This window comes from Citrus clementina, unplaced genomic scaffold (assembly GCF_000493195.1).
Source record: "Citrus clementina cultivar Clemenules unplaced genomic scaffold, Citrus_clementina_v1.0 scaffold_6, whole genome shotgun sequence".
Taxonomy (NCBI): domain Eukaryota; kingdom Viridiplantae; phylum Streptophyta; class Magnoliopsida; order Sapindales; family Rutaceae; genus Citrus; species Citrus x clementina.
In genome coordinates this window covers 23108918-23134367 of record NW_006262139.1, presented here as the reverse complement: position 1 = coordinate 23134367, position 25450 = coordinate 23108918, and the positions used below count along the sequence as shown (strand labels likewise).

The 25450-nt window shown below is 34.7% G+C and overlaps 5 protein-coding genes across 6 annotated transcripts; 3 read left to right on the top strand and 2 right to left on the bottom strand.

Annotated features, from left to right (window-relative positions):
- Window positions 1–479: 479 nt before the first annotated feature.
- LOC18039680 lies at window positions 480–3934 on the top strand. The gene is made up of 8 exons (XM_006430706.2): window positions 480–936; window positions 1533–1577; window positions 1720–1849; window positions 2352–2421; window positions 2516–2564; window positions 2921–3018; window positions 3290–3428; window positions 3628–3934. The coding sequence occupies exons 1-8, from the start codon at window positions 604–606 to the stop codon at window positions 3772–3774; spliced, it is 1011 nt and encodes a 336-aa protein (XP_006430769.1). The 5' UTR covers window positions 480–603; the 3' UTR covers window positions 3775–3934.
- A 777-nt stretch (window positions 3935–4711) lies between these two features.
- LOC18038165 (40S ribosomal protein S7) lies at window positions 4712–7203 on the top strand. Its single transcript, XM_006430705.2, has 6 exons — window positions 4712–4793; window positions 5848–5932; window positions 6020–6093; window positions 6190–6313; window positions 6512–6694; window positions 6862–7203. Exons 2-6 carry the CDS (start codon window positions 5858–5860, stop codon window positions 6979–6981), a joined length of 576 nt encoding a protein of 191 aa, XP_006430768.1. The 5' UTR covers window positions 4712–4793; window positions 5848–5857; the 3' UTR covers window positions 6982–7203.
- A 984-nt stretch (window positions 7204–8187) lies between these two features.
- Window positions 8188–12808, bottom strand: LOC18038372 (mannose-6-phosphate isomerase 1). The gene is made up of 5 exons (XM_006430704.2): window positions 12218–12808; window positions 10462–10629; window positions 9470–9682; window positions 8838–9104; window positions 8188–8672 (listed from the first exon to the last, which is right to left on the bottom strand). The coding sequence occupies exons 1-5, from the start codon at window positions 12581–12583 to the stop codon at window positions 8358–8360; spliced, it is 1329 nt and encodes a 442-aa protein (XP_006430767.1). The 5' UTR covers window positions 12584–12808; the 3' UTR covers window positions 8188–8357.
- A 2232-nt stretch (window positions 12809–15040) lies between these two features.
- On the top strand, window positions 15041–19206 carry LOC18038965 (elongator complex protein 5). Its single transcript, XM_006430703.2, has 9 exons — window positions 15041–15319; window positions 15422–15514; window positions 15752–15906; window positions 16099–16145; window positions 17550–17619; window positions 17941–18167; window positions 18256–18345; window positions 18682–18757; window positions 18930–19206. The coding sequence occupies exons 1-9, from the start codon at window positions 15153–15155 to the stop codon at window positions 19118–19120; spliced, it is 1116 nt and encodes a 371-aa protein (XP_006430766.1). The 5' UTR covers window positions 15041–15152; the 3' UTR covers window positions 19121–19206.
- Window positions 19207–20710: 1504 nt separating this feature from the next.
- Window positions 20711–24836, bottom strand: LOC18038832. 2 transcript variants are annotated; one of them, XM_006430692.2, is made up of 10 exons: window positions 24394–24836; window positions 23695–23790; window positions 23112–23196; window positions 22434–22555; window positions 22314–22338; window positions 22138–22221; window positions 21993–22022; window positions 21785–21890; window positions 21595–21659; window positions 20711–21039 (listed from the first exon to the last, which is right to left on the bottom strand). In XM_006430692.2, the coding sequence occupies exons 1-9, from the start codon at window positions 24490–24492 to the stop codon at window positions 21596–21598; spliced, it is 711 nt and encodes a 236-aa protein (XP_006430755.1). In that variant the 5' UTR covers window positions 24493–24836; the 3' UTR covers window positions 20711–21039; window position 21595. The 2 variants fall into 2 exon arrangements, with proteins under 2 accessions (XP_006430755.1, XP_024038233.1); XM_024182465.1 differs by lacking the exon at window positions 21595–21659.
- Window positions 24837–25450: the final 614 nt, after the last annotated feature.

Genomic DNA, 25450 nt, shown 5'->3' with positions numbered 1-25450 from the left:
AGGAGAGTGATGAAGGTTTTCAATACCTTTCTTCCAAGCACATATTTCAATCATCCACAACCTGATGGAAAGTCATGGAACATACGAATAAAAGCAATAATTATATATTCAATTTCCTCAAATTTTTTTAATATGATCTAATTAAAAAAAAAACATTAAAATTTAAATAGAATACGAAAATTATGAATTTAAGTTAAAAAATAAAATTGAGAATAAAATCATTCATCAACAATTTTTTTCGTCTTATTAATTATTTTTATTTTATTTTATATGAATGACAAATTTATTGTTTACTGATATATAATACGTGAGAGATAAAATAACATAAATTTTGTGATTATTTTAAATTTTTTTAATTAAAAAAATCAATATTTTTCGTGCAATTTCAATATATCGGCTAGTCTGTACTCAGTATATATATATATGTATATATATCGGCTAGTCCATCCAATTGAAAAGTGGGCAGTAATATACTAACTACTATGGTTGAAGAGTTAAACGTTCATTTTCAAGTTATAACATTCAACTCTGCTATCTTAAATCCAAATGAGATAAAAAGTAAAACCAAAGCCGAGTTTTCGCTTAGCTCATAACTTCACAGCAATGGCTTCACTTCTCTATCTGCACACCACCCTTCCGAACAAAATGACAGTGAAACCCCTGGCTGTCCTGAACAAAGCTCACAAAATGCGGGTACCCTTCGAGCTGAAGCAAGGGCAGACTCGTGTCTCTCACCAGCTACCTTCTGGTTTGAACATCGAGGTGATTGAGCAAAAGAGTGTGACAAGCAAGGACCCAGATAAGAAAAATGAAAAAAGGCCACCTTTGGTTTTTGTTCATGGGAGTTATCACGCAGCTTGGTGCTGGGCTGAACACTGGTTGCCTTTCTTTGCTGATTCTGGGTTCGATTGCTATGCTGTCAGCTTGCTGGGTCAGGTCATTGTTTTTCTCTCTCTTTATTTTTATTATTTTTATTTTAAGCTTGATTGGTACTGAATTTTATTCATGCACTGTTAATTTGTTGTTGCATCTGGTGATTTTACTCTTTTTTTTTTTTTGTCAATCTTGAAGCTTAATTGGTTTGAATTCTTTTGGCAATATCTGATTTGTATAGTTCTTGGCTTAGTAGGTTTTTTTTTTTTTTTTTTGGCTTTACTTTAAAGGCGTCATAGCATAGACACTGAGCGAATACAGAAAGAAAATTTTATACTGCATCTTAAAGAAAATTAACGTGGATGAATCTCTGCATAATTTTACTCTCTCTATAGAGCTTTGCTTATCTCTATTCTTTACTTTTTATTTCCTTTCTATTAATCTGCATTGATTCCAACAGGACCATATTGCCATGGAAACTCCTTAGGAGTTCTTATATTGATACTTGGCAAAGTGTCTATAGTGTAATGTGTTTAATTTGTAATGGATTCGGGACATAGTTGCGCTTCTCTTTGATGTATATCAGCTGTTGGAAGTATTGATAGTCTTTTTGTTTGTGGATCTCAAGCTGACTTCATTCACCTTCTTTAATTGTGCAGGGTGAAAGTGATGCACCCCCTGGTACTGTTGCTGGTTCTCTCCAGGTACTTTAGCTCGTCACTGAGAAGCAGTCCCTTGGACAATCTAATTTCATGATATTCTTCTTTCATTTAATGTTTTACTATGATTTCCATAAAATAAAAATGTGATTTTCTAATTTTATGTTCTCCCTAAATTCTGCAGTAGACACATGCAGGTGATGTCGCTGACTTTATCCAGAAGAACCTCAGTTTGCCTCCAGTCCTGCTTGGACACTCATTTGGGGGGCTAATAATTCAGTATTATATTGCAAGGATAAGAAATGAAAAAATGTTAGGTGAGTGTCTACTTCTGGTTGGTTAAAAACAAGAGTGAAACAGGCATGATCATAAGAATTGAGTACACAGTTGCTGAAGAATTGCATTGTAGATTTAAATTCCTTCAAAGTCCATGAGGCATTTTTTAAGATTATACAAGCCAAAAACATCTTAGAAAACAGTTAAGAGTCATCATTTGTATAGCTGAGATCTTAGAACGTTATGTGTGTCAATTTTGCTTTTATGTTCCTCTTTTGTCGACTATGAGTAGCATTCTTGAGTTGATGTAAGCCATGACTGCAGCACAATACATTTCACCTCATATGAATTCTGGTTTCGGGACACAATTTTATACATTTAGAACCTCTAAAATGTGTAACTTATAATTTCTTCTTATTACTTCTGATGTTAGACTCTGTAACCCTGCAATGCACAGATATATAATTCATAATGGTGGTTCTAATTGGTTTCAACTACTTTTTGCTAGTACTGACGATGTTCTTATGCTTGGCTTTATTTTAGAAATGGAAACTCCATATCCTGAGATAGCAGGAGCGGTACTTGTGTGCTCTGTACCTCCTTCGGGTAATAGGTGATTTTCCATACTGTAATGTATTATGCAGAGACTCTACGTTATTGAAGTAACATTGGCTTAGACTAAGATTTTTCTTTTTTCTTGTGTTCAGTGGGTTAGTGTGGCGGTATCTGTTTACCAAACCTATTGCTGCATTTAAGGTATCTACAGTCACATTTTGAGAAAATTAATTTTTGTTTATTATTTTTTTTCCTGAATCTATTTTTGTAAAACTTATAACGAACACTTGATCAATTACTTTCTATAATTCAACTAAAGATCTGGAATTCAACAATGGCCCAGTTTAGACTTTAAGAGTCTGTTGGTTGTATTTTTCACTGGGCTTATATTGTGTCTAGATGGTCATATTCCTATATCCTTTGATTTCAAACTGTTGGATGGTCAGAGAAAATTTGATATTAATCCTTTTTCATCAATATCTTTGGTATTCTTGCTTTTGTGCTCAGAGTAAATATTTAATATGACTGAAGTAAGATTTATCCAAAACTGTGAGCAGGTGACCCGCAGCTTGGCAGCTAAAGCTTTTCAGACTGATCTGTCTCTTTGTAAGGAAACTTTTTTCTCTTCATCGATGGAGGATCATCTGGTTCTACGGTTTGTTCACAAGCTTCCTTTTTTAATTTTTAAGCATTCTTCATGTTGTTCATAATGTGGTCTCAGACAAGTGTATGATTTTATAACAAGAATTCGCATTTAAAAGATGATCACTACGGGCATAAAATCAGAATCAGAAATGCTTTTCCTAGTTGTTAACTACTGACGTGTTACCCTATACTAAGTTTTCTTTGGAAAGAAATGAATTTGCTCTATGCTATGTGATCTGTCTTTCTCTATATGATACTTCTTTGAACTTGCTTTCTTGCAGTTATCAGGAACTAATGAAGGAAAGTTCAAGAATGCCACTGTTTGATTTGAGAAAGCTAAATGCATCACTTCCGGTTCCTTCAGTGCCAAAATCTTCCATTAAAGTTCTTGTTTTGGGTGCAAAAGATGACTTCATAGTGGTAATTATTGTCACTTCCATTGTTGACTACTTGATTCTTTTCTCTAACCCTGTAGCAAATTCGGTTATGTGTTACAGTAAATTTCCCCTGCCATTTTTCTCCAAAATCATTGTAATTTTATCAGGGTACACAGTTCTGAGCAAATTATTGACTCTCTTTCAAATTGAGCTGGCTGTATCATGACTACTGCGTCTTGCAGGATGCGCAAGGACTCAGCGAAACAGGCTCGTTTTATGGTGTGTTGCCAGTCTGTGTTGAAGGGGTTGCTCATGACATGATGTTAGATTGTTCCTGGGAGAAAGGTGCAAGTGTTATTCTATCATGGCTAGATGGTTTAAGAAGATAGAGCCGATCAACTTGCTCTATGGTAAACAAACTCGAGAAAATTTAACATCTTTGAGGAAATGGAACCTCTTTTTGCTTCATATTCTTTTGGCAACCTTGAGCAGGATAATTATTATTACTGGTGATCATGCATCCGAAATTACAAAAGATAATGGTGTCCCCCCCCCCCCCCCCCCTCGCGCCGTTTTTTTTCTTTTTTTAAACGGATATTTAAATTTGCGTTTCAAGTGAAGAAAAAATCAAAATTATTTAAAGTCAGCGCCTAGCCGGACATTACTTGAATCAAATACGTTAGAATGATATGGGAGATCTTCTGAGTAGGCAGAACTTGAGTAAATGGTGCCAAATTGGCCAAATAATACGTTATTTGAAAGCTCCAATGATAGAAACAATACTAGCGAAATTGGACAAAATTTGATAAAAAGTCTTAGCATTGGTGACGATTGGCATTGTTCATGAATAAGGAACCAAAATGTAAAATCATCAACAAAAAAGAAAATGATTAAGGCTACTATGTGAATGTGACCAATTAAAACTTGCCATTTTGACAGACCTTGCGGATTCAAATGAAATCGTCTATTTTAATGCCGTGGGGTCTACCAATTTTAAAATAAACAAGTTATCGGTCCTACCACGTCACCCACTAAAATGGAAAGTTCCGATAGTCCCCAATGTCATCCGCCGTATTCCACGTTATTTTATTTATATTTTTTATCATGATAATATTAATTTGTGAAAAACGGGCTTCTTCTATTTTAGCCCAAAATGCACTGAATCAATGAACTTTATTTGGGCCTATATTGAAACAAACCCATAAAATCGATTTTTTACATCAAGGCCCAGAGGTCAACATGTCCGCTCAATCTCGACCGTCCAACTTAGGTTAATTTTTAACCGTATCTTCTGGACACCTATTAAATCCTTCTCTTCAACCCATTCCAACCCCTCCCTTTGTTAGTAGCAGCAGCAAGCTTGTGTGTTTTTTCTACTCGTGCATACAGATCTAAAAGCTTTGCTGCGGTAAGCCTTAAACCCTAATATACTCTCTCAGTTTTCTTTAATGCAACTCATAATTCTGATTGACGAACAAAGTTGCGTTTTTTTTTTTTTGGGTGTGTTATTTTTGAATGCTTGGATTCTATTGATTTGCTTGATTACTCTAATTTAGAATCAAATGTGTTGTCTTCTTTTACGTGTTTGTTATCTGGCTTTGTGCTCTCTTGTATCATGAAACGAAAGCTGTTAGTCTATATTTTATGCGCTTCACGAAAGTCATATTCTTTCGCAGTTTACTTGTGGTCTTATTTCATTTAGAATAGTCAGTTGGCTCTTTGTATAACGGAGTGTGATGTATCGATAGGCTCTTTGAATTTCTTTGTTTCTTGCTATTGTATTATGGTGTTGTAGCTTTTGTCTCTCAGAACATGGAGGAAACTGTAGAGAGAAAAGGAATGTGGTATTATTGTCAAGTTAAATTAGGTTTTAATGAGTGTTTGTATTGTGGAGATTGGTGTAGTATGACAATACTGGCTATTGAATGGGTAATTATGCTTTCTTTTTTTAAATCCTTCCCTCCTTATTGCTGGGGGAATGCTGTCTCTTGGAGGGTGTTTAATGCTGCGTCTGCTGGGTGGTGTGGTAAGCTGTTGTTGTTAAAATGGGTTAATGTTAAGACTTCTGGTTGCTCATTAGGGAGTCATTCTCTTTGAATCAGGGCATGCATTGAAAATTTGGAAAATGGGTGGTTGTTTTGAATTCATTGCAATTTCCCTTTGAATATTTTTCGCTTTTAACTTAATTTAGGGGAAAAATTGGTGAGCAGTTGTTCACTATATACGTAAGCTTTATAAATTGAACTTTGATTATGCTTGTATTGCTTTATAAGTTAATGCTTTATTCTCCTAGCATTACCCTTTTGTGATGTTTGTGCAAAATTACTACTTGTTGAGTTGTTGCTATTTATAAAATAACATTGAGACTTATTGTTTAATCAAGTTTTACTGTGATCCCTCTCCAGTAACTGATATTTTCTTTCTCACATTTTATTTCTAACTTGCTTAACTCTACAAAACAGAGCTGTCAAGATGTTCACGACTAAGAAGAAAATCCAAAAAGACAAGGATGCCGAACCTACTGAGTTTGAGGAGACAGTTGCCCAGGTTCTTTTGTGCTGCCTTCTAATTAACTTGATCTTAGTTCTCTGGTATTCCAAAATGCTTAATTAATGATGTTTGATATGACTGCAGGCACTGTTTGATTTGGAGAATACCAACCAGGAGCTTAAAAGTGACTTGAAAGATCTTTACATTAATCAAGCCATGTATGTTTAGTATTGATTCATCTTCCTCTTTCTTTTTCCTTGCTTTTTACATGCCTTTTCTTTAACATCCTGTAGACCTTCTCTCTAATTGTGCAGTCAAATGGATGTTTCTGGAAACCGCAAGGCAATTGTTGTCTATGTGCCTTACAGATTGAGGAAGGCTTATCGGAAGATTCATTCTCGCCTTGTGAGAGAGCTGGAGAAGAAATTCAGTGGCAAGGTATTGTACTCATTCTTAGGGTTATTGAGAAATGTTATTCTAGCATTTTTTTTTCTTCCTGGGCTTGACTGATGTATTCCTTCTAGTACATTGCTATGAACGTACCTGCAAATATGTTGTAGCACTAGCATTCTGAAGTTTTCACATTCAAGAATATGGTTGTCAGGCATCATTGACATGGTTTTTATTGTGTAACAGGATGTTGTACTCATTGCCACCCGAAGGATAGTCAGGCCACCAAAGAAAGGCTCTGCTGTTCAGAGACCTCGCAGTCGCACACTCACAGCTGTTCATGATGCCATGCTTGAAGATGTAGTTTACCCAGCTGAGATTGTTGGAAAACGTGTCAGATACCGTCTCGATGGATCCAAAATAATCAAGGTAGTTAAAAGCTTCAGTCATGGGAATAAAAATAAAACTACTAATTATGAGTGACTGATAAAATACCAACAGATATTAGTAGGAAGTATTAAATGTTTTGTTTTCACCTAGTTGGCAGTCATTATCAGCCATATATGACATGGTTGTCTCATTTCCTTGATTGTTAGATTTTCTTGGATCCAAAGGAGAGGAACAACACGGAGTACAAGTTGGAGTCTTTTTCAGGGGTTTACAGAAAGCTTACCGGCAAAGACGTGGTTTTTGATTATCCAATTACAGATGCCTGAAGAGTTGTTGCAGACGATCATTTGTGTTTGTCACTGTTTATTTTGTTGCACTATAATTTTGATTTGGATAGGGTACTATTTAAAATTTTGACTCTTAAATTTGGTATGACATCATTTTGCATAGGACAGATGAAGCTTTATGAATTTCTTTTTGTTTCTTCATTTTGTGAAATTGTTGAACATCATGTCTTCTAGTTGAAGTGAGATCTGTTTACTTGCAAATGGGGGTGTGCTTGTGTTTGTCATGTTAAATTTGCAGCATTTGCTCTTCTGGAGCATATTTGTAGAGCACTTAACAATAGCAGCACATGAACTTGTTCATTGTTTTCGTTGCTGGAAAGTTTAATTTATTTAGAAAATCCTTGGTAAGCAATGTGAGATCATGCTGGGACGAAATTTTGAGATTTATATAATCATTGCAATATTAGGAGTTGCACAGATTTTACCATTTGGTATTTGATGAATGTTAAGCTGTTGGCTTTGCTAAAACACGTGTGCGTCGATTGCCCGTGGCTGTCCCGTTTGAGCAAGGCTTGTGTAAGACATGGGACTCATCTCTTTATGTAACCATTTTACATCTCTTTATGGATAAGTTATGCGCAAATTCTTTCTTGTTTTATGCTCGGTAAGCATATGCATTCCGACTACAGTGGTTCCCAAATTATTATAAACCTGTCTTTGTAAGATTGTAATATATTTAAAAAAAAAAAACAGAGAGAGGGGGGAAAGACATTAGACACTTTGACAACCGCCCAACTTCAACTTAAATTTTTGATAGGCGCCAAAAGTCAAGCTGCCCATTTTCATCTTAATAACTTCTTAGCCAACTTAAAACTTTTTGATATGAGCAGTAACATGGAATGGCTACAAGTTCAAGTGAAATGTAAGTTGAAATAATCCAATCCTACTCCAAATCTCCAAATGACAGGGATGATTTAGTCATGCAAATTTCAGTTAATAATGGATAAATGTTATGAAGTAGTTAAAGGAAAAGATTGAAAATTTTAGATATTACCATTGCAGTCTTTTACTACCGTGTAAATCCTCCATTTCTTTGATCATTAGTAGTACAGTCCTCCCACGAACCATCCTTTTAATTACAAAATCTGTTTCCAATCTTCCATAAGCGTAAATGAAAAATGAAAGGAATGGAGGATTTAACATAATTGCAGAATGATTAGAAGAATTATGAACGTCCTTTCTGAATGAGGTATAATTTTAAATCCCATTACTTTTACTATATCACAACGCATTTACATGTAAGTTCTAAAATTACATTATAGTAGAAAGGCCAAATTATAAACTGTAGAACTATATAGCATAAATGAAAAAATCATTTACTGGACTAGAAGAGGACCGAAACTACTGTCTTGTACTCATACAGTTTGGAGGAACCTGCTGTTCACCCCTGCTCTATACAGTTGCAGCTTGGATGAAGTAGTTATGCTAATCTCAGTGTTGGCTGGAGCAAATAGAACGTCCCCTTTGGCAACAGCATCATTGTGGGATGCTGTAAGCATTGATCCCTCACCATCTGAGACCAAGAAAATTGAAGGACCAGAGACTGCTGGAAACACGGACGATGTTCCCTTGGGAAGTATGCAGCAATCAACCTCAAACTCATCAAAAGGCGGAAGGTACCTTGTTATATATGGACTCAATGGAAACCCTTTCAGGATTTCAGGGAAGCCCTGAAAAAGATGCAGAAAAGAAGCTGATGAGTTAACAGTTTTGTCTTCATTGATGGCAAGTGTGTCAGTGTTTTCATCCTACTAGCTTGACATCCATATAATGCTCTGTTTCACCCTATCAGAAAGTTCATTCTAAAAACCATGTTATAAGCAACAAATTCTTACTTGTTTATATGTGAGCATGGAACAGAGAGTTTGAACGTCTCGGTGTTTAGGAGTAAGACCAGCCCGAACAACATTGTCTGAAGTTGCCATGCATTCAATGCATTCACCAGAAATATATGCATGGGGTTCATTTGCTCCAAGATACAGTGCTTGACCAGGATTAAGCTTGACATAATTAAAAAAGAAAGCTGCTATGACACCAATGTCAGCTGGATATTGCTTCTCTAACCGCAACACCAGCTGCTCCTTTTCAGTCAATGGCCTCACCTAATGCATACAGAAAAGGAACAACTTCCATCATTATGGTTGAGAATATTACACGAAAAGAAGCAAAAGAAAGATAACTTTTCATATTCTAGATGGAGATAGTAAAATAACAAGCAACATGTTCATAGATCTTATTGTTACAGAGATGTGCCCCCTTGTTAAAGAAAATATCTATGCAATGTCATCTAAGAGTTGTAACTGTTCTCAATCCCAATGAAGCAGTTTGGGGGGGGGGGGTTAACAAAAATGAATACAACTGAATAACAACAATAACAACATAAGGCACACAACATCGAGAATTTCCACTAAAACAAACATAAAATATGGTCTAAAAATTATATGCTAAGAAGGGATCTTCCACTAACCTGACTTTCCTTATGCAGGCGACTTTTCAGTTTTGTTGTTGCTTTAGTTGTCATCTCCATGCTAGCTGTCATGAGATTAGTGAAAATTGACTGCAGAACAAATTTTGCTTTCTCCTCCCCATCCTGCATTTCAACATGCAAAACTCGGTTTGCTTCCTCGCTGCCAACAAGTTCCACAATCTCAGGAACGTTTTGCAGCACACTCTTGAGCTCCTGGAATCATCAACATCAGTAAGCATATGCTACTTACATCAGCTGAAAGTAAAAACTTATTTTCCACAATATTTTCCACAAAACCATCCAATACGTGTATATATCTTCAAAGAATAAGAAGAAAAAGAGGTGGAATATTACCCCTTTTTTGTAGTGTGGGAACTCAATTAAGAATTAAAAGAATTCCATCATAAAATTGTAGTTAACCCATCAAACCTTTAGGTACAACATATGGGTGGCATTAGAATCAAATCAGTCAACAAAAGTGTAATAGCCTAAGCCTCCCAGCTAGATTAAAAGTTTCAGGAAACCTGTATGGTTTGCACAGAAGCTCAGATACAGCAATGGTCAAGTTTCAAGAACAATTAAATCACAAACCTTTCAGTTTTCTCTACTTTTTTATTTTCCCTTGATTAAGTAAGACCATCCTAATCCTTACTATAGTGTTCTACCATCAGTTTCCCAGTAACTACGGAAGGAAATGTCCTGATCTGGGGAGAGGGTATCTCCCAAAAAACTGGCATGATGAGATCACACCAGCGAATCTTTAAAGATCTTGGCAAAATAAACAGAGAAAAAAGTTTTCAGTGTATGATTGTAAGTTAAATTTCGGTAACAAGACATATAAGACAAAATTACATTAAAAAAGTTAAATTATTCAAGATACAAAGGAAAGCAATCAGAATCATATTGAGCAAGAAAAATAGTGACATTCATCTTCTGAAAATAACCAATTACAATCACAACAATTTATTTGAGATGGAGAACTGATATGATACCTGAAGACTGATAAAGCTACAAAGGGCCTCGAACTCTGTTATTGCCAAGGCCATCTCAGGCTTGTGATTGTCATCCTTATATACATTTGGCAGTAATTTGTGCAGTGTCTTTGCCAACTCCTTATCTGGATGAGCCTGTATTGACAATGCTTTCGCAACTGAAAGTACCTAAGACGATACCAAACAATGAAAATCAGTCACTGCTGCCAAACGAAATCATAAAGTTAGGAGTCATGAATTTGATTTGAAAAAAGGAAAATCAGTCACAGAAACAAATCAGTACATACGATCTTAAATTCCCCACTTTAAAGAAGACAGAACAAACCCAACTTATCAAACTCTCACTCTAACACAACTCACAGCTAACCGTCCTAAGTCATTAGTGCCCATCCACTCAGCATAAGGCTTTTCCCAGAATTTCGACTAAACACCGTTGCAACTGTGGGTCATGGCCCACTTGGCCCCAATCATAGTTTTTAACAGAACAATGTGATCTTTGAAGCTTTTTGCACATCACTAAAGAATCTCCAAGATCATGAAGATTTCTTTTTCTTTTTGGTGTATTTTGAGATAATTATGCACAGGCTCACGAAAAGTGAGGGAATAATGGGACATTATAAGAATAGGAATATATTCTCTTCAAAAGCATTCAAAAGCCCAAAAAAAAAAAAAAATGGGAAAGAGACTGATGAAGACATTAGTATAAACTAAGGGATTAGAATAGAAAATTTGAAAGAAAATCATCTCCAGTCTAAATCATCTCTCTAGCTCTCTCTCTCTCTCTCTCTTTTAATTTTAAAAATAATAATTCACACAGATAAGCAAGAACAACCCTTGGTATATATTCTCTCAACTTCCTAATAGAAAATTTAATAAATTTAAGACTGAAATGTAAATGCTAGTAGCCAACCAACATTTTTTGACCAGGATAAAGTTTTACCATCAACAATGACCATCCACCATTCCAAACTTCAGATCAATTTAGTTTCTGAATTCCCATGAAGAATTCTCAAGTTGTAGGAGTTAAGAATCCATTCTAATGAATCAATTCCCATCTTAACATTCATAGTACATGTATATATTACAAGGCATATTATTCCCCCAAAACACCTACTTTCCCTTGAAAGATATACTTGAAAAAATAAAATAATACCAACCCAAAAATTTCAAAAAAATAATAATAAGGTAGGCAATAAACATTCTATAATTCTAAGCCTCAACTTCTCAATAGTAAATTTTACTAAAATTTCAAACAGAAAACACGATCATTACCAATCAACTTACCATTGTTGAACAGGTATAAGTTTTTACCATTAACAATGACCAACCATCTTCTACAAATTCATTTTTAATTCAGTTCAACAGTAATCAACTTCTGAATTCCCATCAAGAATTTCCAAGTAGCATGATTTTAGGAACTATTCAAATGAATCAGTTCTCACACCAATGTCCATTCATATGTAGCCAAAAGCACAATTTCAATTAAAAAAACATAGATACACACACACACACATACACACACATTAAAAATATAATAAAAAACAAAAATTTGAATTTGCAAAAAGGATTTTGCCAGGCGGCAAGACTTGCGACTCCATTCCAATTAATCAATTTTCGCTTTAATGGCCATTTCACATACTAACTCTGATTATCAGCCAAAAAAAGTTACTCCCTTTTGGAAAAACGCAGATACCCACATTAAAAAAAATAATAATAAACAAAAATATGGCAGCAAAAACATGAAAAGAAAACAAACCTTGAACAAGAAAGGGAGATCACAGCCCCAACGGTGTAAAACCTTATCACCAAGCACATTAGGATTCTTCAATATCCATGATTTCAAACTGACAATCTCACCACACCCACCATTCGCCGACGACCCGTTTACTACTGCGCCAGCAACGCCACCAGCACCGCCCTTCTTCGCCAGAAACGAGGGCCCAGACTCGTGAGTTCCCATCCAGAACTCGGCATAAGGCTTGTCGATATCAGTCCTCTTCCCAGAGTTCAACCCGTACAGCTTGGAAACGAGGGAGTCAGAACCGGTTCGGCCCCAATCGTATTTCTGGACGGAACACGTCAGCCTCAGCAGCCTCCTTGCAGCCTTCGAATCAGCGTCCATGGTACTGAATTTTCGAAGAAATGAGCAGACGGGCAGTCCTAAAAGAGTGTATGGGTAAATGGGTAATGGCTAGAATGGGGTGGCATTGCTGGTTTTTAAAGAGTTTGAAAGGGTAACAAGAGAGAGGGAAACAGCGTGTTGAAAGAGAGAGATTCGAGAGATTGAGTGAAGACGAAGTGGGCTATGCTTATTATGACTCTGACTCACTGTACAGTTTCCTTTTTCTTTTCTTTTTCTTTCCTTTCTTTCTTATCTTCCTATTTTTATATTTTAATTTTTTTCACTTGTCTGGCACGGAAAGGAACTTCTGACTTTATTTATTATTTTCTTGCTTTAATTAAAAAAAAAATTTCTTTTACTTGTACAGGAATTTTAGCAATTTTTGAAATTAATTTAATTTTCTTGCTTTAATTATAATTATTTTCTTTTACTTTTATGGGAATTTTAGCAATTTTTGAATTTAATTTATTTCCATTCCAATGAGGTTTGTTTAGATTCATGTAGATATCCTTCCAAATTTAAGTGGATTTTAAGCTTATGAGAATTTGTTTGAGCATTCTAAATTTATTTTTTCAAAAAAGGAAAGATGATAAATTAGTATCTGATACCACCTTTCATAAGAGTAATTTGGGAGTCGGTGGACTCAATTTATAAAATATATTGGGTGGTACAAGAGTCCACAGTTTGAATCCTCTAATATACGTGGAAAATATATAGTTTATAATTCTTGTATTCTTTAAAACAAGGGGAAAAAAAATCAATGCAGTTTGCATTTATTTGATTCACTTGTTATTTTCAAGATAAATTAGTCTATCATATTTTTTTGCGTGATCTAATTAATCAAGGGTCTATTAAAATATATTGACATGTAAATACTCTATCAGATTTCATGTCTTAATTAAAAAAAGAATTCACAATGAACTTCAAACTACATAATACCATATTCAACTAGATTTTGCAATTTTTTATTTTATATCTTTCACTTTTTTATTTTTATTTTTTTCATATTGCTGTTACTAATTTAAATAGTAATTAAAATTATTAGTGTTTGCGTTCCTTTTTTTTTTTAAATATTAGTATTTGTGTTAGGTAAAAGGAAAGCTCTAAAATCATTTAATTCTGAAAAATTGGTCCAAAGTCATTAATAGGGGTCATTTTCAAATTTCAAGACTTCTACTAAAAAATAGAGAATGGAGATAGAGACGGACACGTTAGATGACGGAATATGGATCGAGATTATCATTTCGTGCTTGCCGAGGATCCTACAAAACAAAGCTCGTTGGATTTCTCGCACCCCGTACAAGGTAACGCCGTATGGCAACGATTTTTGGTCGTTAATTATTTTGATTTTAGTAGGCGTTGGTCGGTCGGTGACTCGGTGGAGCCGCGGGGATCGTCTGTTAACGTGATAACATTTTTGCGTTAGTTGGAGTATGGGCAGTTACTTTTTATGGGTCCCATCACCGTTCATCACGTGGACCGAAGGCCCGCTGTCAACATCACGACCTGGCAAAAAGAAGTTTCTGATGGTAACTGCACGTGGCGGTATCATGGAATTTTGTTGTATTAATTGGGGTGTATATGCATACGCTGGCTTCTTGATTAATAAATATTTGACTTTGTTTTGAGTTAATTCTTTTATTAATTAAAATTTAAAAGCTAATAAACTGGAAAGCTTGCAGTTATTATTTTTTCAGGAAATAGTTAATATTAATGTGCACGTGAAGGGCCCACTCGCGGTCGCAGGGCGTGGCCACTCCCACGTTGCGCAATTGTAGCCCATGCAATTTGGCACTTTCTAGTTTCTACACATGAAAGTTGGGTGCGTCCAAAGACAACCTCCCTCCTGCTTTCACAAAATATTATTCGACCTTTTTTTTTTTAAATATTTGGTAAAATCATCTTTTTTTCACCAAGCGGCCGACGCTTTTATGGGCCAGCTGTCGGCCAACAATCTTTTGGGCCATTAGTTGGGCCTTGTGTTGAGGCTTTGTGTTATAATTTAGTTTTTAAATCACAATTATTATAAAAAAAATTATAATTATGAAATAAAAATTAATAATAAATAATACGTATAACTTTTAAGTAATATTTTAATAAAATTAGTAAAAGATAAGTGTGAGATCAAATTAATTTAATTTTTAAACTACAATAATTAATGTTTATCAAATATTTTTATGTCTAAATTTTTAAAATATAATTTTTCAACATCAATATTAAATAAAACCTAATATATTCTCGTCATTGATAATAAATTTAAATATTTATTTATGTATTTATAAGAGTAAATTTCATCAAAGTTTTACTCGCGGTATCAAAATTTTACTTGCGGTGCCACTCATACTCTACCGCGGCTACAATTGAGATTCAAATTTTGTATAGATGTTGGCATAACATTACTGAAATTTTAAAGAAGTGATAAATTAATGGATCCATGTTTCAATTTTGAAAAGTAAAGGGAATATTTTGAAATTTTTCCGTGGCCCTTCATTGCAAAATCCCCAAATTATTACCAAACTAGGGTTTTTGCTTTGGTCACTGTCAGTGGCGAAGGCAGTAGGCACCAACAATGGCTGACACTATCTGCAGGACACTGCGAGACGGAGGCTTAGAAGGAGAACACGCACCTGCTCTCACCATCAAAGACTCCAAAGCTTCACCCTTCGGTTTCGATGTATTTAATTACGTGCTTACCCAGCTGTCTAACTACATTTTGGCGGGAAAATCTCAGTCGAGGTCATTTTAATTCTCCCTACTTACAATGATCAATTTTATTTGTCTTTTTATATTAATCAAGCTTTCCTAATTTATGTTCTTCCTATATTTGTCAATATGCAGAGGCCTCGTTGTTGTTGCGTATTCTCGGAGCCCATCGTTTTATGTGGATTTGTTGAAGAGAAGAGGAATTGATATAGCTTCATCTCATGATTGGTGAATTATACTATTTTCACTTGAATAATACCTGCCTGAAGGCCAACTTGTTTGTCATTTTTTAATTACCGTGAAAAAAGAACGCGTTGGTGTTGATTTATAAATTGGTTTCCGTGGACTTCGTTACTGTTAGTACTTAAATGTAGAAGGTCTGTTTGGTACTCGGTAGTGTATTGCATTTAGTTTCCATATTAATAACAATGTTGTGGGGGATTGTGAATGGCTTTTGGTTTACAGGATTCACATATTGGATTGTTATACGGATCCACTTGGCTGGAAAAATTGGCTTATCGACAAGGACATCTCACAGGAAGCTTCATCTTTGTCTAGTTTTTGTCAGGATGTGAGAAATTTGGATAAGTTGTACTCTTTGATTATTGAACAGGGTAAAGGTAAATTTTCATTTTTTTTTTCTTTTGTTTGTTTGTTTAAAGGTCACTTTGGTTGCCTTACCTACGGAAAATAGGAAAAATCTTCTGTTCACAGCAGCTTTCTCTATAAAAGTGAAAGCCATCTTGAATACTTGATGATGAAGATAATTAGGTTCTGACGAGCATCTTTTGGATGTTTGCTTTTGCTTGTAGGATTGATTGGACAAGGGAAAGATCGCTTCTCTATTGCCATTGACTCGGTAATTCTATATGCAATAAATGTTAAAATCTTGTAAGAGTTGCAATTGTAATTGTTTTTAACAGTGTATCGAGCAGGTAACCACTCTCCTGTTAATTCTGATGAGCTTCGAGGAAGCTCACTAGAGTGTTTTGATTTGTGTTTCATGACAGATGTTGCTTTGGACATTTAGTTGCATCTACTGTCTTTTGCCTAGGATGTAGTTCAGAAGTTCGGATTTAAAGTGAATCCATTGTTGAGAAGTTTTATATTCTTCTGGTGGAACCTTCCCGGTGATTGAAAAGTTTGGAATTGCAGTTTGAAACCTTCAGAAAAGGAGCCCTTCCCTTTCCTGAGGTGGTGCCAGGAAACTTCCTGTCTAGTACAAAAAAAAAAAAAAAACAATGTGAAAAATAGGCTCAGCCAGAGGAAAGATGCGTAGGGTCTCAATTGAAAATTATGAGACATATCAGAAAGCAAAGCAAAGATCTTATGAGATTTATGGGCCTGTGAGACTTTGCATTTTAGGTGCAACCATGATGCTCAAACTAAACATTTGGGCAACTCACAAGCTGTTAAAGACCACTTCTGGAGTACTCTTTTGTCTTATTTTGGACAAGCATGGCATGGTCACATGTGAAGTGGAAGAAGTGACAGTCTCTTTGATTGTTATTCATTACTTTTATTCCCCAGCCAGTGAGAGGATTAGTGTCTCATGGGTCATGTTTAATGCAGTGAAAAGTATTTTTTAGACTAGGCAATATTTGTTTGAAATTCTAAGTATTATGTATACTATTTACTATAATGTGAGAATGAATCCTTCTTTACTGCAGTGAGTATCTCAACCTAGAACAGTTTTTTTTTTTTTAATTTTAAGGTTGAAATTTCGTTATTTTTTCTTTGTTAAAATTAATGATCGGATTAGTGTGTTTATTCTTGAATCTGTGCTTTCCTTTCTTTATAATTAATTTCATTTTAAAATATTCATTTAAGTTTTGCAAAAGCCTGTTTTGGTGATAATGGAAGTCATATTGGAATGAAATGGATAACTAATTACGAGCTCATGCCTCACACACTATCTCTGACATGTTTATCTTTTTATGATATTCTGATCCTTCATGCAATTAGTTTTAGAGTTTCCATATTGGCTATGGAGGTTTCTCAGCTGTGGTTTATACTATTGCCTGGTAAAAGTTGCTAGATGATTTTTCGTTCGAATTTTTTGTAGGAGTAGGAAAATGCTATTGCCCTTAACTTTTTTCTTTTAAGGGATTTTCAGTTTGGTAAAGAAATACTTTAGAAATTTAAAATGAAGGTGATGAAAAGTGCTATTTGATATATGTTTGTTAATGCTGCTAGTTTCTGGCTTTTCTTTCCAAATTATTTCTCTCTTATTTACTTCTGATGGGCTCTTCACAATTATTAGGTGAGCGAAATGGTTAGACATGCATCTATCTCATCCGTTGCAGGCATTTTAAGCAACCTCCGTAGCCACGGTATATGCATGATTTACCTCTTTTCTAAAGCTCTCTTTTTATTATACAATCTAATTGTTAGTCTAGCCTGTAGTTATTATTCTACGGATGAGCCTTTTTTTTTTTTTTGGTTGATGCTGCATTACTATTTCCTTCTTGTGAAAAACCACTAACTGTATTTTATCCTTTAAATTGATTAAAACCTATTTGTAGACCTGATATATACCTTTGGTGTTTGACTGTTAAAATTGTCAGTTGTATAGGAATTTCTGAAAGTTTTAGGTTTATGTGCTGCGTGCTTGCTTTTGATGCCATAGTTTCTCCATTGTTCTATGGCTGCAGATCAAGTTTCTAGTATCTTTTGGTTGTTACATTCGGACCTTCATGAAATCAAGTTCACCTCTGTTCTTGAGTATTTGTCCTCAATGGTCGCTAGTGTTGAACCATTCAATCAAGCTGCATTTGGACAGAGAGTTGATTTGGAAAACCTCTCTATGCTTGAACAGAACTTTAGGAAAGGAAAGTTTCATGTTCGGTTTAAGCGAAGAAATGGGCGCATTCGAGTTATGGTAATATCTATGTTTCTCTACTTTTGTGGAGAATGTGCTGATCTATTATACAGAAAATCAAGTTATATTTATTTTACTCCATTGCTAGTGTGAAGAAATACTTGTTGAGCTGGCAGGCATCAAATTTACACCAGTTTTGTCTGAAGATGAAATAATTAATCAACGCCTTTTGCCAAAGGTCAGTATTATAGCTTTATCTTGATTCTAGTGGATCTCTTGGACATCTCCTTTTCTCCTTCTCAGTCACTTTTGTGTGTACAACATAAACTTTCCCCATATGGTATTGGTTAACAGAAGAATGGTTCGAGATATATACATCAGAAGAAGAGCCAAAAAATTAAAAATTAAAAAAAAAAAATTGTGCTTGTATGTGCACGCACTTGCAAATGCATTTACTAATCCTAAACAGCTTCAAGCATGTACATGTTAGCAGCAAAAGAGTTAATATCCTTGTTTATTATTATTATTATTATTGTGATATTTACTTGTGCAGCGGTATGGTTTCGTTCAACAGGTGCAGTTTAATCTACAACTGTCAGAGGAGGAGCGAAACGAAAGGGCTAAGGTTGTGCTTCCTTTTGAGCACCAAGGTATGAGAACACTGAATAGAGATCGGAATTAGATTTTATTTTCAGTTCTTAGTTAAACAATATTTTCATTTTTATAATTATAAAAAAATGCTTTCAACTTTATTTTTTGTTATATCCTTACTTGACTTTTGTATATTAGAAATTTTTATTTTCTACAATATTAATGGTTCAGGAAATGGTAAACCTATACAAATTTATGATGGTCGAAGATCTCTGGGTGAGAACAAAGAGGAAGCACTTGTCTCAACTGGCAAATTGCAACCTGATGAGGACAGTGGCAAAGGTCAGATAATATATTTTCGTGATTCGGATGATGAGATGCCAGATTCAGATGAGGACCCGGATGATGATTTGGATATATAATGATATGTTTGAATCATTTTATGATAATGAATTAATGCCAGAACGCTGCAAATCGGTAAATATGAGAACACACTTTTTCGTTATTTTGTTGTCTGTGGCTAATCTTTTGAATCTAATTTATAAATTAAATCCAATTTTGGAAATCGATCCGAGTAATCTTCTAATTTATTTTTCTTTGGTAATTTACTGGAGGGAGACAAATTTTACATTGGGAATGGGAGCCACCATTTCCCAGCGCTAAATACTCTTGTCGTCAGATACTAAAATCTAAAAAGAATACCGCTATTGACAGTTTGCGGCACCCTCAAACTCCTCGTAGAATCCGTCTTTTACATTTACCATTTTAGTCATAGTTGAAAGTATGTATATAAAAAGGACAACGATCATTTCTTTACTGATTCACCTTTTAGTGAAGAGCCAAGAGCATCTAATAACTCCGCTATAAAGCCAGCAAAATCGCACGCCCGCTCTAATACTCAATCCCTAGTTGTAAGAAAGAAAATCTGACCAACTTTCAATGTGAAAAACATTGACAGGTTGGGTCACCTCTTTTACTCTCTTGTGTCGCAGAAAGTAGATTTTTGGGCTTGGTTGTTGTCGAAAGAAAATTCAATAGTGTCTAAAAAATCCCGATAACTATGAAGTTACAGTTTTAACCTTAATGAAAATTACAACAAGAGACAAAGGCATATATATAATTAATCCACGTATTTCTTTTTCTTAAATAAGAACTTTTTGACACCCTATTATAAGGTGTGTTTGGGATTAGGGTGCCGTAATTTTTAAGCTACAATTGTTGTGGAAAAAAATCTATAATTATGAAATAAAAGTTAATAATATATAATAAATATAAATTTAAAATAATAATTTTGACTAAATTGTAAAAAGATAATAAATTTTTCATCATACAAGTAAAAAATCATTTGAATATAGTTTCTAAATTACAGCAGATATTATTTACCAACAATTTTAGTAGTTTTTAAGCTATAGCTATCCAACCTCAATCCCAAACGCACTCATAATCTTCTTCCTTGCTGCTTGAACCTCATCGGCGTCATCACAACCGAGGTACCTCCTCGTCTCCAGCTACCATAAGATTTTCACCAAGACTTCGATCAGACCTCTCCTTTACACTCCCATTCTCACTTTCCACATCAGATTATGCATTTTTATAATGGGCTCCTAATGAGAGTGCAAGCTCATCAAAACGGAAAGAGCTTCGAATTGATTTGTGTTTAGAAGCTAATGGTAGGTAATAAATACTTTTGGCTTCTTGGTTATTTAGTTTCTTGCCGTAGTAAAACGCCAATAATTAAGCAACTATCAAGCGGAGGAACCAGAAATAAAAATAAAAATAGAAAGAGAAAGAGAAAGAGAATGTGAGAAATATTGGCATTATATAATCTCAAGACGCTGTTTTTTTTCTACTAGAAAAGATAATCGCTAAATAAAGGAATATTTTTACTGAACCCAAAAAGGGAAAAAAATTGAATGAATTTAAAAGAAATTAAATAAGCAAATGACACTGTTCAAAATGAATTTGAGCAACCAAACATATATATCTCTCCTAAACACTCGGATATCTTTACATAATCAAGGTGTCTAATAAGAATGCCTTCATCACCGTACTACGAATTAAAGCACTATTGATGTCAATTGTATACAATCAGTATTACTTTCCTATACAAAATGATCACAAAATACAATTGGAAACCCCACCCGGAAGGGTTCAAAAGAATGAAGTCATTAAGTTGGTGCAGCCAGAACACCCTCAGTATAATGAATCTGGTGGCGATGCTGTATAGAAGCAGCTTTGAAGAAATTTACCCCATCATAGGCAAAGAATACAGAGACACAAAGAACCTACTGCTGCTCTCTACAATATAAAAATGAAAATGGAACCACCCGCGTCTTCAAACCTGAAAAGAGAAAAGCTAGAGAAATTATATATATGATTCACTACACAGATTCTACGAAAGTTTCTATTTTATGATGAACATTTAAAGTTTAAGTGAATATCATTTAATGGTGTTTGCTGTGCAACTGCTAATCCACAGCAATATCTCAACTTTCATGCAGGACAATTGCATCTGCCTATTATTTTGTTACCATGTTACCAACCACACTACCTTAGTTGTAAAACAAAGTTGACAGAGGAAGTTGCTGACTCAGAGTCTCATCAAAAGCTATTTTACAACCTTATATTGCTCACCCAAGAGAGAGAGAGAGAGAGAGAGAGAGAGAGAGATGCTTAAAAGTTGCCATTGCATTGTTTCTATTAATTTACTTGCATTATTATATTTTATCAGAATCTAGAACAAGCATGCCTACTTAAAGCTTTCTGTAGCATAACCCTTAACTGCAAGCACTTTTTTAAAATTTTTATGAGCATAAATATCTATAAATTCAATTTCAATACAACGTAATTTGTCAACTGCTACGCAAAAATGCTCTGTAGCAGAAGCAGATATTACCTTAAGATAAGATGACAAGTCCAAGATACATGGCTGCACACAGAAATGCAAATGATATGATTCCCCTGCAATCATCATCGACAAAAATAAGCAATTGATAACAGGTAAGTGAAAATGCTTAATGTTAGAAAATCATACAGATAAGTCTCTGAATAATCAACTTTCATCTTGTCAAAGCTAAAATACTCACCAAATGACTCCCCAACCAACACCATTACAAGGGCAAGGACAAACTTCTGCAAACTTCTCAGCATCGCTGGAGTGGACTCTCCGAGATATCAGGTCATCATATATATCTGTATCGTTCATTTTTCACATTAAATTAAACATATTACAATTTGCAATTTTTTATTTCAATAACAGCCATTTGGTACAGAAAGGTAGTATGAAATACTTACCATAAACTGAAAACAAACTGTTCATTACACCTGTAATTTTCGGAATAGACATTAGCTACACTTCTTTTCACCAAAGAGATAAGAAATAAGGCACTTGTAAGTTCATTCAGGAGGGAAGAGAAGATACAACAGGATAAACATATACCGATAAATAGAATGACGTATCGGAGAATGCGGACACTTGTTTCTTCTTGCAAAACCCATATTACGGCGAGGAAAACAATGAATCCTAAGGAATCCATTTATAAATATTAAAAATATGAGCAGGGAAGCTTGAACATCATGAGAATGATTATGCATAGATCATTGTAAAGCACTCACCAATACAAAGTCCTCGAAGTGTCCACTGTTCGGAAAAATAGTAGTGAGAAAACAGAAAATTTTGGTACACTTTTACAGAATATTCAAGGGGAAAATATTCTCTGTTTATAAATATCTTACATTTTGGGCAATAAAGAGCACAATGAATAGAGCGAGAGCTAAACAACCCGCAGCGATTCTTGCAGTGGTTAGATTTGTTGATGCAAGTACCAAAGCCATTCCCCAGAATGATGAACCAAGATCTGGAAGCAAAGAGCAACCATAAAAACCATAAGTGACGTACCAAAGTTCACCCAATTGTAAAAGGATATAAAATATATATATCAGAACAAACTAGATTCCATAACTTAATGCAAAAACCGAAGTCTTGACTCTTTGTGGTTCGGATACAAAATTTCGACAGGCATAGCATTATTATTTTTGAGGGGGTGCCTTCTCTGTGTTTGATATCTTCTCAGAACAAGACAAAAGTCAAACAACTTTTGTATACAAGTCGGACAAGCCCCGAACACGTTGACACAGTGATTCAAACCTCACAAGAGGAGAAGAACTAAGGGAGAGGGATATATCAGAAAAAAAAAATTTAACTAATAAAGTCCACAAATACACATGTATGAAACATATGATAGTATCCATCAATATTTATCCACATATATATGCAATTTTACAAAATTTTCCCCCATACCTTGCTATATGGCATCATTATATTTAGCATCAACCCCTTCAAGTCATGTAAAATAGCACAAAAAAGTGGATAAAGCATCAAACAAATGAAGTTTTGGGAGAAAAGTGCATTACATCCTGCAGGTAAGATCAACCAATATATACCACCACGGGTTTGTGTTGCTCCACCCTCATTTGCATGAACCTGCATCCCTTCCACCTGCACAAAGAAGTAGATGAAAGTTCCCCGATTTATCATACACCATCCCCTTAAGACTGTTATGACTGCAAAGGAACTTTACCCTCAACCTTTGGGAGGCAATATACAAGATTCATAAATTCAGTTCTGAATGCTTCCTTAATCAAATCTCAGTTGCTAATCAACAACAATATATAATGAATGTATGTTCCAATGTTAGTTATTCCAAATAAAAAGTTGACAGTCTCTGGAGAACACTAGAACGGATGAGATTCAAGAGGCTTTACATTGTTATCATAATTAAGCAGCAACAAGAAAACTCATCTAAACTGACCGATCATAAATCAATAGTATTATCCAGGTAAAGCTGAATTTCTGACACATAATAACAAATAACAATGAAAAAAGCATAACATAGAGGAAAAAGAATTGGTCAAGCTGTCTTTGGTACTTGCTCAATATGAAAGAGGAATTTATGTACCCTGTAATCATATAGGATAGGAAAAAGAAGATTCTTACATCACCGCATGTGAGTTTACAGGCAATTGCATGACTTGCTTCATGCAAAAACACTGTAATGAGCTTGAAAGGCGTCAGTAGTATCGTTCTCCAGAGCTATGACAAACCGAAGCAAAAAACAGTTTACATCAATGGACCAGTTAAACATACAAATAAACAAACAACTACCAATACATTCGCATCACTCAATGAAAATTTGAAAAGGGAAATATCTAAATACTTTTCATATTTCGTATATCCGATGGCCAAAGGAATTGTATATACAACCCAATTGTGCTAGTGCTCCATTTCAATATAAAGATAGCAGATTCTTATAACATCGATCAACTAATTTCACATAAGACCACCGAACAAAAGTTTTGCCATTTCAGTTCAAATCATAATGACTTTGTGTACGAATGGAATACTCCATTTGTAGATCCACCGAGCAATTTAACAAGCCAAATTTTCTTTTTGTTATCAGACCAATTCAAGAAAGAACAAAAGAAATAAACAACACGTGATACAATATAAATATCAAGATTTTAATTCACTGCCCCCCGGACTTAAGCCCAGCAAAAACAACCCTTTTGAATCAGTTGACATAGACATTCAAACAAAAGCTTCGAAATTTGACTCCTATTTTTCTTGAGATCTTCCCAAGAAACAAACAAGAGTTGAAAAGGAACGTATAATGGGAACAAAAAGAGAGAAACTTACAGCAAGAATAACAACAGTGAAGACACCAATGGTCACTAAAAACCTGACCTGGTCACGGTTACAGCAATTCTTGAGCTCCCAGTTAGCGTTATCCACCATATTTGTATTGCCTTGTCTCTCTCTCTCTCTCTCTCTCTATCTCTCTCACTCACTCTGCTTCTCCAACCCCCAACACAAACACCCGTTTCTTGGGCTCAAAATTTCCCCCAAAATGCAAAAGAAAGTGAAGGAATATTAGAAAAGCACCTAAAAAGAGAAACTGTAAAGGCAACGAAAAATGGGAATTTGGTTAATTTTTTGAACGTGTAATAACAACTGTGGAAATGTCAGAGAGAAAGGGCCGTTGCGTGTAAAAGATATTTTAATTGATGATTGTTTTCGTTTGGGGTTCATATGACTGAGTCAGTGATTGGATAATTGCCTAAGCGGGATGCCCTCTTAGTTTTTTTTTGTCTTTTCCAAAATATTTTTTTCTTAAAATTTAATAAAAAATTTTACTTTTTTTTTAGTAAAAAAATTTACTTATCGTAAATAAAATAAAATGAAATAAACTGATTTGACATGCCCAGATCTTTGTCGTCACTTCTTGAATTTGGTGGGTTTAACAGCTCAGCTTCTGCCTTTGTCGACCTTTTTAGTTGCAGCAACCAATTGAAACTCGCCATGTCAGCAATTCATGGAAAAATTTTAGGTAGCTGGCCGTTGGAGAATGCAGAAAAGTATTGGGAGCAACAAACCACATTCTCAAAACTCGGAAGTTGAATCCTTCCCATCTATGAACATTTTCTTTTTGCGAAATTTTAGAATATTTAATATGTATTACAATCAATTGATATATATATATGATAAGTGTAATTAAATTTAATACAATCACTATTTATATGATAATGGTTCAAAATAAATACACACATATCATAATATTATTACTTGTTATATGGATGACATAGTACCTCAGATATATTTTAAAATATCTCTTTCTTGAGATATGTTTACAAAATTAAACAAGAGGTTTTTAGTTTAAATATGATAATTTTGATGTTAAATTTATTTATGTTGT

Excerpts from the sequence above, each read along its gene's own strand:
- LOC18038372 (XM_006430704.2), bottom strand. The coding sequence starts at position 12,583 with ATGGACGCTGATTCGAAGGCTGCAAGGAGGCTGCTGAGGCTGACGTGT. Across the intron at positions 9,683-10,461 it reads GTAGCTTTATCAGTCTTCAG|GAGCTCAAGAGTGTGCTGCA; the intron begins GTATCATATCAG and ends TGATGATTCCAG. Across the intron at positions 8,673-8,837 it reads CCATGCTCACATATAAACAA|GGCTTCCCTGAAATCCTGAA; the intron begins GTAAGAATTTGT and ends CATCTTTTTCAG.
- LOC18039680 (XM_006430706.2), top strand. The coding sequence starts at position 604 with ATGGCTTCACTTCTCTATCTGCACACCACCCTTCCGAACAAAATGACA. Across the intron at positions 3,019-3,289 it reads GAGGATCATCTGGTTCTACG|TTATCAGGAACTAATGAAGG; the intron begins GTTTGTTCACAA and ends GCTTTCTTGCAG. Across the intron at positions 3,429-3,627 it reads CAAAAGATGACTTCATAGTG|GATGCGCAAGGACTCAGCGA; the intron begins GTAATTATTGTC and ends TGCGTCTTGCAG.
- LOC18038965 (XM_006430703.2), top strand. The coding sequence starts at position 15,153 with ATGGCTGACACTATCTGCAGGACACTGCGAGACGGAGGCTTAGAAGGA. Across the intron at positions 17,620-17,940 it reads AAGCAACCTCCGTAGCCACG|ATCAAGTTTCTAGTATCTTT; the intron begins GTATATGCATGA and ends CTATGGCTGCAG. Across the intron at positions 18,168-18,255 it reads ATGGGCGCATTCGAGTTATG|TGTGAAGAAATACTTGTTGA; the intron begins GTAATATCTATG and ends CTCCATTGCTAG.
- LOC18038832 (XM_006430692.2), bottom strand. The coding sequence starts at position 24,492 with ATGGTGGATAACGCTAACTGGGAGCTCAAGAATTGCTGTAACCGTGAC. Across the intron at positions 22,339-22,433 it reads TGCTCTTTATTGCCCAAAAT|TGGACACTTCGAGGACTTTG; the intron begins GTAAGATATTTA and ends TTTTCCGAACAG. Across the intron at positions 21,660-21,784 it reads GTTGGTTGGGGAGTCATTTG|GGGAATCATATCATTTGCAT; the intron begins GTGAGTATTTTA and ends TGATGATTGCAG.
- LOC18038165 (XM_006430705.2), top strand. The coding sequence starts at position 5,858 with ATGTTCACGACTAAGAAGAAAATCCAAAAAGACAAGGATGCCGAACCT. Across the intron at positions 6,094-6,189 it reads CTTTACATTAATCAAGCCAT|TCAAATGGATGTTTCTGGAA; the intron begins GTATGTTTAGTA and ends CTAATTGTGCAG. Across the intron at positions 6,695-6,861 it reads ATGGATCCAAAATAATCAAG|ATTTTCTTGGATCCAAAGGA; the intron begins GTAGTTAAAAGC and ends CTTGATTGTTAG.